We start from the raw sequence: 15,081 nt of genomic DNA, 5'->3' as shown, positions 1-15,081 counted from the left end.
GCACGGTTTTACACTCGCTCAAAATCCCTCTCGCAAACTTGTTTTTCTTCATATTTTACTTTTGATCACCTTTTATGTAATAAGAAATGTATTGGTTTCGCAATCAGTTGAAAATCACTTTCTATAATTCCAACGAATCTTTACGTTTTTAGAAAACTAGCAGTCCGGATGTCGGTCTTGAAAAAATCTGAAACTTATAGAATTTTACAACCGAATTATAGGCGTCAAAAATTGTCATATTCCTTTCAATTTGAACTTACGATTCTACCGGGAATTAATCGATTTTCAATGTTTTACCGACAAAACTATACTTTTTCCTCTTTCTTGCGTTTTTTTTATAAAGGAACGATTAGGTTTTTCCGAGTTTATTTGTTTTATTTACACAGTTTTCATAATTTTGTTATTTGCCAAAAAATTTTCTTTTTTTTTTTTCTTTTTTACTTATCTTTCAATACTTCTTCGTACGGCTGCCACGCCCTGTCAGTTTCTGATTTTTAATTCAACCGTTTTCGATATCATCGCGGAAGCCTGTCGGACAGATTGACAGGCTTTTGCCTTTTCACGGTGATGAAAAGTATCGCGAAAAAAACTGTTATTCCGTCTTATTTCCTCTCGTCTACGTGGCAAAGTGGAAAAGTTTTGTTTTGCCGAATTCCGGTTTATATGCCTCGAAACAAGGAATTTTAATATATTCTAGACGACACAAGTTTCGTAATACATGAAAGCTCAAAGATGAAAAGGCGAGTAAAGTCGGAAAATTCATAACCCTACTCGAGTTGAATAACGGTAGGTAATAAAAGTACGAAACTTTGCAGACTTTTGGGTCTCACATCTCATAGATCTTGCGTAAGTATACCGAAATTGAATTCTCAAGCCCTTCAAGCGTTCTGATGATAAACTTCTGGCTTAGCAAAGATCCCGATTTTTTTTTTCCTCTGCGTTTCCGCAAAACGCGCGAGTGAAAAATCTTTGCGGAGGAGAAAAATTTTTGCCGGAAAATTCCCGCGGTTCCGATTCATCAATCGTCAAACGTTCCGACTCGAAAATCTTTCATGTAACTAATCCCCGCCCATTTTCTTTCACGGTGGTTCTAGACTAAACTGTGGGACAAGTAAGCGAGGTATAAACTCGCGGACCAGAGATCAAGATTCAACGGTAAAATATGGAGTAAGAAAATCGCAGCTGCTCCTGGCTTCGCAACAAATCATCACGAGGAATGCTTCGGCCATTGTCTGACGCCTCCGAGCTTTCAGCTTGGTCTGGTTACGCGTTGCTCGGAGGCAAGGGTCAGTCCCATACGAACCTTGACCTTTTGTTTGAACAAAGTGTGCGAGGAAAACCGGGGACAAAATCGGTTAAGCTGTAACCGTCCGATCATCCGGCGACAAAGGCGGCAGAAAGGAGTCGGAATCGCTCCTTTTCAACGTGACGATATATAGTCTTGATAATTGTAGATCCGAAGGGGTTCGTTCGTTCGCTTCCGTGACTCTGATAGGAAATTAGGTACGGGTGAAAAAGCTCGGAGCAATTTTTCAGGGCAAAGGGCGTGGCGTCGTTGGGACTTTTGCCCGGAACCGGTGCTGATCAATTTTTCCGATCAGTTCCTGCAGGTGCGTTTCCGAATCCGGCATTGATGGCTCATTTTAAGAAAAGCAACACCGTTTGTAGGCGGAAATATTGCATCCGAGTTTTGTCGAGATAATTAGCACACTTTGATTACGGAGATTCTCGGAGAGCATTCAGAGCAGGCTTTTAGAAAAAGTTTTTAAAAGATGTAAAATAACCATCCATCAACATCGGGTTGTGAAGAAAATATTAACGAAACTTTTCTCGAGTCTTCCGCAGTCTCTCTGTGAGAGCTTTTTGGCGATTTATCACGCCGAAGAAATCCTTGACCGTTTCTATCGCTTCTTTCGAAGCTGCAGCGATTACGGAAATGCTTTTTTTTTCACATTCTCTGGAACTTCTTCCCGTCTACGGAATGCCTTAAAAAATTATCTGAGAATTTCTGAGAAGTTTCACAACTTTTACGAAGATCAGGAAAAAAAAGTAGAGTCCTTTTCTTAAATTTTTCGTCGCCAAGCCTCGTTAATTCGTGAATGATTGAGGATAGGTTAAAAGTAACGCGATTTTGCCGTTTTCTTTTCCCATATTAATCCACCATCTGCACATGTATGCGAAAGGTGTGTAAAAAGTTTATTTCAATTTGTAGGAGTCGGTACCAACTCTCCAAATATATAATATATATCGACAAAACATTTGACCATTTCGAGGTAGACTTTAAGCTGGATTAAATTCGGTTAATTCGCCAACTTCTCGTCAATGAATGCCTTCGTGAATAAAAGTTTAATTAGAGCCTCACGTAACTGACATTTCATCTGCCACTCTCCCGCAATCAACGCTAATCAACGCTATCGCCGCTACATTTTGTTTGTCTCGACTTTGCCATTCAAGAACGGACAATTTACAGCAGGAACGAGTACATTCGTTCCAAAGGCCATTGATCATAGTACTATGAAGAGGAAATAATCTCCCGAGCCAGATTTCCGCTACCCAAAACCATAACTCAACGGTTTCTCCTCTCGTATTTCCCCAATTTGGTCCGCATGTCATCCGACAAGTCACGTAATGGAGCAATTATTTATGTCACGTGAATCTACCCTAGAAATCTGCGATCTCGTCTCGGTAACAGAGGGTCTTATCCGTTTCTCGGGTCAACTATCCACACGAAATGGTGTTAGAGACAAGTGAAACAAAGACGAAAAGAAAAATTTACCCGAGATGAGAGAGTTATACGCATTGCGGAATTATTCCAGGACGCATGTCGGCAGGTTGAAATCCAATCCCTGTTCCCGTCATGCGGCTTGCAGTAATTGATCGAACATCGGAAAGCCACCGTCGCTGTGAAAGCGATCCTATCTGGCGTTCCGTTTACACGCTTCATACACGCGTACATGCACGGCGAGCTGGTATTAAGTAATAAAATGAAACTTTATTTGCGAGTGATTTTTGCGAACGAAAAACAATATTCGTCGCCCTGGCTTTAACGTGGTTTTCCAGCCGGGCATTCGCACACACACACACACACACACACATGCGCACGTATATAAATATATATACGATATAATATCGTTAAGCTCGTGGAAATGTGTTCCTAGACCGTTCACTGATTGGAGATGCAATTATCACCGGACTTTCGTAAAGGTATACGTATAATACACGTGTTTCCAATTGAAGGGTGATTCGACTAATCGAATACGAAAGGGTGTCGAATAGACGGAATTAACAGCAGTATTACTCCTTCTATTCATCCCGAGAAAAGTGTAGTGAATCGATTAATTGAGTTATCGAATGAAAATTTGTAAAAGCACCTTGTATATTTTTCATTTCAGACAGCAACTTCGTCCTGGGAAATGCTCAAGTTCCCTCGATCTATCCGATCGTTTACTGTTCGGATGGATTCTGTGATTTGACGGGTTTCGCGCGCGCCCAAATCATGCAGAAGGGCTGCGCGTGCAAATTTCTCTATGGACCAGACACGACGGAGGAGGAGAAGGCGATGATCGACAAGAGTCTCGAGAGCAAAACTGAGCTCAAGATGGAGGTTGTATTCTACAAGAAAACCGGTAAGCAAACATGCCGAAAAATCGCTTCCGACAACTATTGAGTGTGCGAAATTTTTAGTACGATGTAGAAATTATTGATTTTCGATCATTAGAAACTACGGTCGCAGAAGAACAGGCGAGATTCCGATTGGACATCGGTAGATAACATATATGTTCACACCGCGGTCTTCGTTAATTAATCCCGCAGTGCAGCGTAACGAATAATTGGCTCTATTCACGACTGTCGGTCATTTTCCACGGTATCGATAATCCTTGACTCGGAAAACAAATCCCTTCGAGTAGTTTCATGCCGATAACCAATGATTACAGTGTACGTGCATGTAATCGCATATACGTAAGTCAGGAATATATATTTCGGTTCAGTTAATTTTGCAAACATCTGCAGGGATATTGGAAGCTGAGCCCAAGTGGAGTTTTCCATCCGCGATTCTTTTGCTCTTGTTTCTTCTCCTGATCTTTTTCGCTTCATCCACTCAACCCAATTTCCAAGTTCACGCGGCTCGAGGCACTCTTCGAGTTTCATTCAAGATGGAAAACTTATCCGCGTTACATCGCGCGCTGAAAACTTCGCTGTGGATTTTTTACCTCAATGGAATATTTTTCAACGCTGCTTTAGCTCATCCCGGGTTATTGCAATTACTCATTTAATACAGTGAGCTATGTCATTGTTAGATGTTCGAGGCAAGAGAACTCATTAAAATTCAATTGCCGGGACAATTGTGCCTAAGGAGATATTCGTCTGCGAAATATTTGAATTTACGACGTACGGAAGGTTCTTACAAATTCGAATCCTTTTTCGGCGGTTTTCAGTTAATTATCAATAATTCAATTACTTTGCATCATTTCAGTTAATTTTCATCGACACAGGTGAATTAGAATTAATTCACAAACTTATTGACACATCAATTCATCGAGTTATTTTCCCGGCATCCTAAATGGAGAATTGTAAATAAATTCTTGTTTATAACTTCGATATTATATGGCTTGAAATTTTTCTCGCATCGTCTCCGTTGGTTCTTCTTTCTACAAGCTTCGGCAGCAATTGTGAGAATAAATTGATATTGAATGTGCAGGGAAGCCGTTTAACTGCCTCCTCGACATCGTGCCTATAAAGAACGAGAAAGGAGACGTCGTCCTCTTTCTCGCATCGCACAAGGATATTACAGACGCGAAAAATCTTCAGCCCTGTGAGTTGTACGATAGTGGTGAGTTTGCACTAACGCTTTGCTTATTACACGATTTTATTACAAAAATATAACAGCGAACGTGAAGAACGAAGATAGAAGAACAAGAATTTTTCTTCTCGATTCTTCGCAATATGCCGGATGATTACACATCAGGTGAATTCGATTTGTCGGTTTGGATTATTCGACTCGCACGATGCCAGCAAGCAATTAGCACCGATTTAAAACTTAATGCGACACATTGACACGTTTGAAAATGCATACCTGCAATGTAAAATAATAGAAGTGAGATTTTTTTTCCTTTTTCTACTCACTGTAAAGTTCGAACGTACACTCGTTTGTTTCACGTTGATTCAAATCGTTTGGCTTGTTTTTTCCGAGCAATGAACGCAACTGTTTAAAGTTCGTGTTTATAGATGTTTTATAGCCCTAGTTAGAAATTCACGTAGTAAATCATCGCGCTAATCGAATTCGGGGAGGGCTGAACTCGAAGCGTTTCAGACGAATAATTGAACTTCCGTAAACTACTGAAGTAGCCGAAGTTTCAGGCGCAAACAAAATTTAATTCACCCTGTTTTTACTCGCTTGCAAAATAAAACACGGCCCACAAAAATTGAGAGTTTTCGACCCAGTTCAACCATTTCAACAGTTGTAACGCATTGCTGTGACAGAATTAAGTTGAAAATAACCCCGCAATGAATAAAGATTGTGGCAATGAGCTTACGATTTTCTTCTTGACTAATATAAAAATATGTATCGCGTGTAACCAAAGTATAATCGCTGGTTAATTCGCACACGGATTTAATAAACCCATGATTCGCATCACGCACAATTCGTGTATCACAGTGTGTAGGATATTTGTGTAATCGCTGTCACATAAGCGGATTAATACCGTTCACTTATCGGAGTGTTGGAAAGCAATTAACGTATTCATCCCGGCTGATAGAGTAGCCTGAAACGAGAACCGGTTGACTATGAGTTTCTACCCATTACGCACCACCCATACAGTATATCATCTATGTATATTCACGTGTCGGTCGACGGACAATTAATTAAAACTTGGACCGTTTTCCACGCCCTTCGTAACAAGCTTCAGCGATCCTCTCCAAATTGCTCCCGAGATTTCTCATCGTATCGGGTATTTCATTGATTAGGATCTCGGAATTTGAGAGGTTGTCACTGATTTCTCATTCGTTGCTACGCGGAAATTCATTTCTTTGCCTCGTCGAAGACGATAATTGTCGACGACTATTTTGCACAACGCACTCCTAGATTTTTCTACATAGACGCAGACTTCGGTAAGACAGTGAAAAATACGACGCAGAATAATTTTCTAATTTCGTCGATTTAAGATGCGAATGGTAACCTGGATCCGGAAGCCCCTCCGGCTAATTATGGACGAAGAAGGAGTCGAGCAGTTCTCTATCAACTCTCGGGCCATTACAAACAGGACAACAAACACAAGCTGAAAATAAACAACGTGAGTATTTAGCTTTTTTCCTCGTGCGACATTAAAATCGGAGCAATAATACGCAATGCGGCACGGCACAAAGTCAAATCATTGTTGAAATAGTAATAATCTGTTTTACGGTTTACCAAATCGATCAAATCTGTGAGCCAATGAGAATACTTTCAATCTTTCGAATGTAAATAATAAAATAAATGCAAATTCTGAGCCGTTTAGTTTTTGCGTCAGATGTTAGGCAAAAAGAAAAAAAAAACAAAAAAACAAAACTGCGAAGAGAGCTTATGAAAAAACATAGATTTCTTTTTTACTTTTGAAATATTTACAATCTTCTTTTTTTCATCTCATATATTTGTCACATGTTGGTTGAAATTATATCAAAAGAATATTCAAGATTTTCTACTATTTTTGTAATCATTTAAAAGTTTCACAAAAATTATGGTCATCGGTTACCAAACCAGTATTGAAGTATTTCATTAGTATTTCATTCCACATTGCTGCAGTTTTTTTTATTTCGTTTTGAGTTCTATAATTTCATCAACGTGTAGTTGGAAAACCGAGAACAGATCAAATCGAATTACACACACAGATGTACTCAACAGAACGAACACTCAAGTATCGTTTGTTATCGAGTTTCAAAGCTAAAAAATAAGGGAGCGAGCTATAAAAAATTCATCGATTGGTGAGCTTTTGCGAGCTTAGATCAAGTGGTGAATATCTATTTCTAAGCACTCGATACACATTGCCGAGTATCTCCTTGATTCTAAAACACGAGTTAAATTTCCTCCATTTTCACCAGATATTGCTTTGAGTTAATTGCAGGGGAACTCGCAATCACTCGCGATATTTCTCATGCAAATTCACTCCCTGCATAAACACGAACAAAATCCTGCATGCAAACTCGACGGGCTTCTAAGCACTCTCGGAAACTCTGCAGCACTCCGAAACGCGAATGACTTTTGTGCCATACAGTTCGCTAATACCCGCCATACCTAGGAGGTTGTAATCCAATTGAAATTTCAACTACTTCCGCCTACTGTAACGTAATGCTTGATGAATATTTTAAAAAGTATCATCCTTCTGACATTTTACCCATATAAATACTTATAGACACATGCCGATGTACGAGTATACGCGAGCAAAATTCAGTTCTCGCTTATCGAATTCCTCTCTTATTTTCGGTTCGCTTGAAAATTTTACTGAACATAGTTCAAGTTGTGAAAAAAACTTTCTATAATATTCATCCGAACGTTTCTTTTTTCTTTTTGTGTTCGACGGCGGTAAATTATTGAAAAAATGTGGTTGAAAATGTGAAAAGTTTTTTTTTTTTTTTTATTAATTCACTTACGAGTTCCGAGGGTAATAAACATTTATTTACCGCAGGAAATACACAGGGACATAGCGTGGTTTACGCGTCGTATCATCCCGAATAGATTGTTTTTCATTTCACCCTTGATTAAACCACTCGACAAGCATGTATATATATTGTTGTAAATATACATCATCGGCAAATAGCTGTGCGTGTCTGTGCAGAGCCGCGAACAAAGAGAATATAGTATATATTTTCAGTGGGACGAAAATTTATTCGTCCAAGTGTATATAAAAGTCTTTTTTTTCCGGACGCCGTTGGTTGTAAAATTCTTGTTGACCTGACATTCGTTGATAGCTTCCACCGTGCGGCAGATGAACGAAACGAGCAATCAAACTGACCTTGAGAATCAGTATACAAGTTGATCTCGTTCTTTAAACAAACTGGAGAGTTTTATAACCAAAAGTCAAAAAGTTGTACAAACAATTGAATTAATTTGCCTTAGTTTGGGTTCAATTCCTAACTACATAAATTTATGAAAATTTTCGAATTGTTCAACTTACGTTTTACTTAACGAAAGAAAACAAATTTCACAGGCCGCAGCCAGTGACGGTAAAAAAAAATCAATCGTCCACGACAATTATGGGATCCATATTGATGTACGAAGCACGTCTCAAAAAGCTGACATTATTATTCAGGCATCTCGTGTGTCACAAGTGAAAATATATTCCTATACACACACATACACACACGCATACACATGCAGTCTTGTTACATTAGTTTGCTGGCGTCCTTTGAAGTATAATTTTAGGTAAAGGACAAAATCTACGTGAAACGCCGAATTCCATATACACACGCACGTATACATATACATATATGTATATATATATATATACACATAAGTATACATATACAGCTAAAGGTACATTATGGCTAAAGTCAGTCAAAGCAAAAGATCTTACCTCGCATGAGGATACGAAATTAAGGAACGCGTATATCTTTCCACAAAGGCCTTTGAAACTTGACAGAAATATAGGCCAGTTATTGCTTCATGTGTTACACATAATATATGTGTATGAACTTGTGATTTTTGTCGACAGATATTTAAATGTTATGGAAAAATTGGTGATCACCCTATTTAACCGAACACTTTTAATAGCAATCCGATTATTGAAAATTTAACGTGATTTCATATAAAATTTATGTTCAAATTATGCATCTGAGTAAATTTCGCATCAAATGATGTAAAGTTATACCTGCAAGAGTGATTTGGGTTGAACATTACGCTAAGCTCCCCCCCCCCCGTACTTGAGATATTTTATCAACGCTGCTGATATGCAGACAGCACAGAATCAGTGTCCATAATTAGCCGGCTGTCTTACTTTCAACTCAAAGGTACCGAGATTCCAAACGATTGAAGCTTTGAAAGTTCTATCAAAAAACGACTGACAAGCATATTTCGAAAAGTATGTTCAACTCGATGGGGAATTATCAGTCGCATGGACGTAAATTTCTTTTGCTTTGATCTACTTGAATCGGAAATATAATTCTCGCATCCGATTCATATCGCGGAAATTTAATTTCTTCTCCCCAAATTACAAAGAGATGCAAGTTTCTAACGGAATTTGTCTTCGCATTTGAGGCCCGATCTTTTAACGTTCGAGGCGTAATTTCAACGATTATATCGTATGGAACGGCCGTTCTCCCGTAATTTCTGGGATGGGTATGAACCCTAATCCCAAGGGAAATAAGGACGTGTTACAACTTTGACGTAAAACACGGTTAAACTTCCGTTTTAACAACGCAACTCTCTCTGCCTCTACCCAGTTATGAAGAATCCGACGTGTTCCTTGGATGATATTTTTAGCTGATTTTTTCCTAATTCTTTTTTGTTTATCTTGTTTTTTTTTTTTCATTCAATTTTTTCATATCTTTGATTTTCTTTTGTAACCGTCCATTGTTTTTCACGTTACTTTATCGTTCACCTTACCGGTTTTTTTTGCCTCTGATCCTTGTAACGTATTCGAATCCCGTCTGTTATCGGTATAGATAATGTTTTAAAATCATAAGATCATGAGTACATTCCGGTATGAAATAACAATATAAGTTAAAACGGGAGAGATCGTTTCGAAGTCAATACACATCAATATACAATTGTACATTTAACGAGGGACATCGGACTTGGCAAAATGATTTTTTTCGACACGCAGATCACGGAATATTCATGAATAAATGGTCTGCAAAACGATGTACAAATATTATTGGTAGAGTTTATATTTAATATTTTGTAAGTCCCTTTTGATTACTGTTTTTTGAAGTTATCGACTTGATTATAAAATTTTTATAACATTTCAAATCACGCGTTGTGATCGAAATTTCGTGTCAAGAAACGGGAAAGATTTTTCATAAATATACGTTTGTTGTTTACAGACACTTCTTCATTCCACTGCCGCCCCGCTTCCGGAGTACAAAACGTCGGCAATAAAAAAGTCAAGATTTATACTGAGTCATTACGGTGGATTCAAGTCCTGCTGGGATTGGCTTATCCTGATCGCAACTTTCTACGTGGCGATTGTCGTTCCGTATAACGCGAGCTTCGTCAACACGGACAGGCCAACGATGGTCAGCGACGTCGTCGTCGAAGCTCTCTTCATTATCGGTGAGTATTCGACGCACAATAATCGCGCCCCTCGATTTTAAAGTCTAATTCCGAGCCAGCTCTGTACGCGCTTCGTTCTCCGGATGTCTGTTGGCGCGTGTAATCGATCGCCGGCATTGTGAAAAATTCCGGAAAATTGAACAGCGGGGTTCCGATAAATCGGAAATTCGATTGAGGGAATAAATTACGCGGGGATTTGCGATATCGAATTTTCAAAAGCGCGAAAATTTATTTTATCCAATAGATTTGTAAACGTAGAAAGTCAAAGTGCAGAAAAGTCGGAAGGTAGAAAATACATAAAAGCATACAATTGTCAGAATTCTAAAGATAATTTTATGCCTTGTGTTTTCGTACTTAATTGTTCGTTTTGAAATCCCACGGAATAAGTTTTCGCAATTTTGAAAATTCTGTATCGCGACCCTTCCGTTTATTCATCTCTGAAAATTTTCTCTCCCAATTCTATGCGAGAAGTTTTCGTCGGCCGTTTTGCAGAATCTCGTTCTTCTCCGTCATCTTCCTTAGCTACCTCAGGGGCTATTTCCTGCTTAAGAGCGAGTGAATTATTATGTATACCGGAGATGATGGCCGTTGTGGGAAGTCGAAGTCGCGCTCCGCGATGACAAGTCGGCCGTGTGATCGAGCAAGTATTTGATCATCGATCACAGGGAAGGTGTACGAAGTGTCGGTTGAACGGATACCAATAAAGCGAAAGAATATCGCGGGCAAACAACCGGAAGCCTGATACACGGTGTAGACCTAGGCTATATTTATAAGCAGCCGAGATGAAGAGGGCTGCAATGGGGAAATAAATCCGTAAGACTATGAGCGTAAACGAAAGAAAATTAAAGAAAAGGAACGAGCATGCTCATCCACTTGCAGCCTGTCGTTGATCAATTTACTTTTACACCTTGCAACTTTTTATCAACAACCAAAATTATAAATCAATTCGCGTCAAGTAATCTGATTTTTTTGCAAACAGAACGAAATATATCTTCACGCATCGGCTGACAAATAAAAATTATACAGCAGCTCCGTTGATTATTAGGAATAAATTATTGTCTTGTTATAGATTTGGAAGATGGAGATAATTTTTATATTCATATTTTAACCCGCCATATTTGTGCATAACAAAATTAATTCATCCAGACTTATGACAGTCAACATTTTTTATTATGTTTGGTCAAATTTTTTTATTTTATTGTTTTCTTCAATTAACGTTTCGCTTAGGCTAGATATTTATTGTACAGAATAATTAATTCATGCGCCTAAAGGGTGATTAGGCATAAACAAAAACAGCTTTGTACGCTTGTATTCTTTTTCACCAGCTTTTGTAAAATTTCGCCAGCGATAATCGCGCTCGGCAGTATTCAAGGAGGGGGAAAAAAGTCTGACGCAGCCAAGTTTTTTGTACGAGAATTCATAATTTTCCGTCTGTTTTCGAGCAGCAGAACGAACGTTACATTCGAAAATTTCTGAGCATTTCACGTAACATATATCTATACAATATGTACATAATACCTATATATTGTACTTTCTTCACGGTTATAATACAAGATTACAAGCTATTCGTGAGGTGAGACAGACGTGGAATTCGCCGGAGCCCAATTTGCTAAAAGCGAGAAAATTCATTCCTGTTAGCGTGGCGTAGGTATTATTTCGCAAACAGAAAATTCCAACCGTTTGTAAAAACTCGGCTGTGCGCAGACTTCGTATCTGGATTTAAAGGTGTATTACGTAGAAACGGAGGTCGTAACTCGTCATATTTGTCAGCCGAAGCGTTTCTCGTCAACCGCGTACCCTCGAGAAGGGAAAAACTCGGGGAAAAAGAAAACGCTTTTTTCATCAGATCAAATCATGCAAAAACTTGGCGCGGTTTTTCTTTTCTGCAAGCGCCGTTTGAATAAAGTATCACGTGTGTTGTTACAAGGACCGGATCAGACACTGCAGACCGTGTTCGTCATGGGTGGGTAGGAAAAGCAAGGCGTAGTTCTTATGCATGCATGTGTGTGTGTGTGTGTGTGTATACTAGCGTATTATACTCGAGGAGGAAAGTAAGCGTGACTTCCGACCTGGGACGGGATTGGCAAAACACTTTTGTGATTCGACACTAGGTGGGCAATCTCTTAAGAACCGCAGACCCTGCGGGTGTTCCGAACCCCTCTGAAAACCGACCGACGACGATGTATGACGCATGTCGGGTGTACCGGGGTAAATTCCGGCCCGAAACGAGGACATCCGAGGGGGGAAGAAAGGGGATAAGATGGAAAATCAAATGTGGAACGCGGGACGAATTGGGTGACTTTTAATCCGTGCATATTCTGCATCCATCTGCATCTGCGGTGCTGCAGATTATGCGTGCGAATCGTGTCGAGCCACTCTGTACAACATTATATGTATATATGTACATGTGTATTACGTTTATTCCGAAAGCGTTGAGACTTTTCATTCCACCGTGCCACTCGAGGGAATATTTCACTACACCTTTTGTCGTCTGTAGTTTTTTTATCATATATTTTTTTCGTTCTATTCCTTTCGCAATTCTTTTGCCATGCGGTTTTCAGACGATTCGCGAATGTCGGTCGCGTCATTTTCATTACGTTAATGTTCTCGCGCGTTCAACGCACACTCGGAGAACCTGATTCATCCCATGCTTTGCACCTTTTGCGTCATATTATAATATTCGCTTTGGCTTTTGTTAATAACCTAGGTTGTTTTTTTTTTTTTATACGGTAGGTACTCTTTACTAATTTCGTATCGCCGTTGTAGAACCTTCAATTCAATTGAGGATTAATTTTCGGGCCAACTTCTAACATTAATTCAAATTCATACCGGGACCCTTTATGATGACATCACCGCCTAGCTCAAGGATAGATTAGAAAGTTTGGATCAGGTTAAAGGGACAAAGCAACGCTGATACTGGGGAACCAGACAAAACACGCCCGCCTCAAAGAGAGGAGACCTTCTCTGCCTGTTAATAAAGCAAAGTTGGTCGCTTTTCCAAGAGCTGCTATCACTTTGAGAAACAAAAAAAAAAAAAATAACGTAGACACGAAATAAGATTGAGAATAAGTGAGATCCTGAACGAATCGTAGTTTTGACAATTTTACGACCACGTTAATTCTGAAGAAAATTTACAGCCACGACGTAATTCTACTTCGTATAAGAACCTCGGATGAAAATTTTGTTTTTGAACTATTGTACACGCAGTACACTCCCAATATTGTGCCCAGATATCCTTTACAATGTTGGATAACAATTGGTGTGAGCTTTTGCAAGCTCGGGGCACAAGACTGACGGATTACTTCCATTTCAGACATAATCCTGAACTTCAGAACGACTTACGTCAGTCGGAAGGGCGAAGTAGTCAGCAGCAGTAAGAGCATCGCTTTGAACTACTTGAAAAGCTGGTTCCTAGTCGACCTGGTGGCAGCCCTGCCGTTCGACCTCCTCTACGCGTCCGACCTTTACAGTGGTGAGGTCAGTGTTTGTGCTTGAAATTCCGCATAAAATATACCCCGATTTTTCCACCCGAAATTTGAAACTACACACGAGACTCGAGTTATCGGACGGTTAATTTCAATTTTTGCTGTAGTGATTACAGAACTGAAACATGCAGGTATAATTGCAACGAGAACTATACATGCTTGTTGATTTATTTTCTACATGCGTAAATATTGACGCACATATTTGCACGTTGAATTTTAAGTTGGTTATTACAACCGAAGTTGTTCGAAAATGTTGAAATAGGACGCTGTGTGAGTTTCGTCCTAAATCCATAGACCCGAAGTTTCATTAAATACGAGAAACGGGAGCAGATTTAAACAATTCTATGACCGGCTTAAGAAAACTAACCCCACGACGGGTAATATTGACGGTACATGATTTTTTGATTTTTTTTCTTTCTCTTTGTGTTATAAAAAACTGGTTTGCAGAAGACTGATCGGTGCAAAAAGAACCGAGAATAAAAATTGTTCGTGCGTTTCAATAGATAAAGCTATTATAAACCTTGTATTACGGTTTCTGGTCGAGGATTGTGGGAGTGAATTCACGTCTCGACGATATTCCCGCTCGATAATTTCATGCGGAATATACAGCGAATGTCGCGTACCGTCTACACCTTGAAAGGAAATGTGTGAAGATGAGTGGATCTGAAGCACGTATTTTCAAAATATTTCTCTATCTCTCTCTCTCTCTCGCTTCTCCGGCTCACCTTTCCGGTTTCTGTCTTATTTACTAAATATTTTAGGTACTTCGTGCCAGGAGAGAATTGTCAAATACCGGTAATGAATATTGTAAAACGGATAGACGACTATACTAGTAAATGGGCCAGTCACCAAAGCGAGCTTAAATCCGACACTTCTTGCTCCGGAAAAATAATGGAAAGAGATAAGAAAATCAGAATGAGCTTATTATGCCAAAAAATACAAATTCTCAACGTATCAGCGAATTTGCTTTTAATTTACCGATGCGTGAATTTTGAGGGAGGGTGAAGTGAACTATGGAAATTCATTTGGACGCCAGTCTGTTGCATGGAAAAAATTTTATCATTGTGACAAAAATTTGAGAAAATAATATATTGTCGAATATTTACGCTTCAATCGGGTAGCCGAGTCGCAGGCTTTATTCAATAAATACGAAATTCGATATACGATCGAGAATTACGTTGCCTAGGTGACTCGGCGAACGGAGTCTGCGAAAAGCGACGCTGGTATCCGTGATCACCCACAAGTTTCACCGTTTCTTCGCATCCGGTTCTTGTGTACAATGGCGTGCAGAGTTATTTAGGGAATTCAGCGAAGTTTTGGAGGAACTTATTAAACCTCAGCAGGATTCACGTC

General features: G+C 39.3%; 1 protein-coding gene across 8 annotated transcripts in view; it reads left to right on the top strand.

Annotated features, from left to right (window-relative positions):
• Positions 1 to 15,081, top strand: part of Elk (Eag-like K[+] channel) — an 89,186-nt gene that overhangs the window by 60,220 nt on the left and 13,885 nt on the right. For all 8 annotated transcript variants that reach the window (XM_046611295.2, XM_046611299.2, XM_046611292.2 and 5 more), the window contains 5 exons: positions 3,393 to 3,626; positions 4,700 to 4,831; positions 6,163 to 6,290; positions 10,015 to 10,243; positions 13,557 to 13,720. In XM_046611295.2, coding sequence (XP_046467251.1) covers positions 3,393 to 3,626; positions 4,700 to 4,831; positions 6,163 to 6,290; positions 10,015 to 10,243; positions 13,557 to 13,720 — 887 coding nt within the window. The remainder of the gene's footprint in view (positions 1 to 3,392; positions 3,627 to 4,699; positions 4,832 to 6,162; positions 6,291 to 10,014; positions 10,244 to 13,556; positions 13,721 to 15,081) is intronic.

This window comes from Neodiprion pinetum, chromosome 2 (genome assembly GCF_021155775.2).
Source record: "Neodiprion pinetum isolate iyNeoPine1 chromosome 2, iyNeoPine1.2, whole genome shotgun sequence".
Classification (NCBI taxonomy): domain Eukaryota; kingdom Metazoa; phylum Arthropoda; class Insecta; order Hymenoptera; family Diprionidae; genus Neodiprion; species Neodiprion pinetum.
This window is presented reverse-complemented; position numbering and strand designations above follow the sequence as displayed.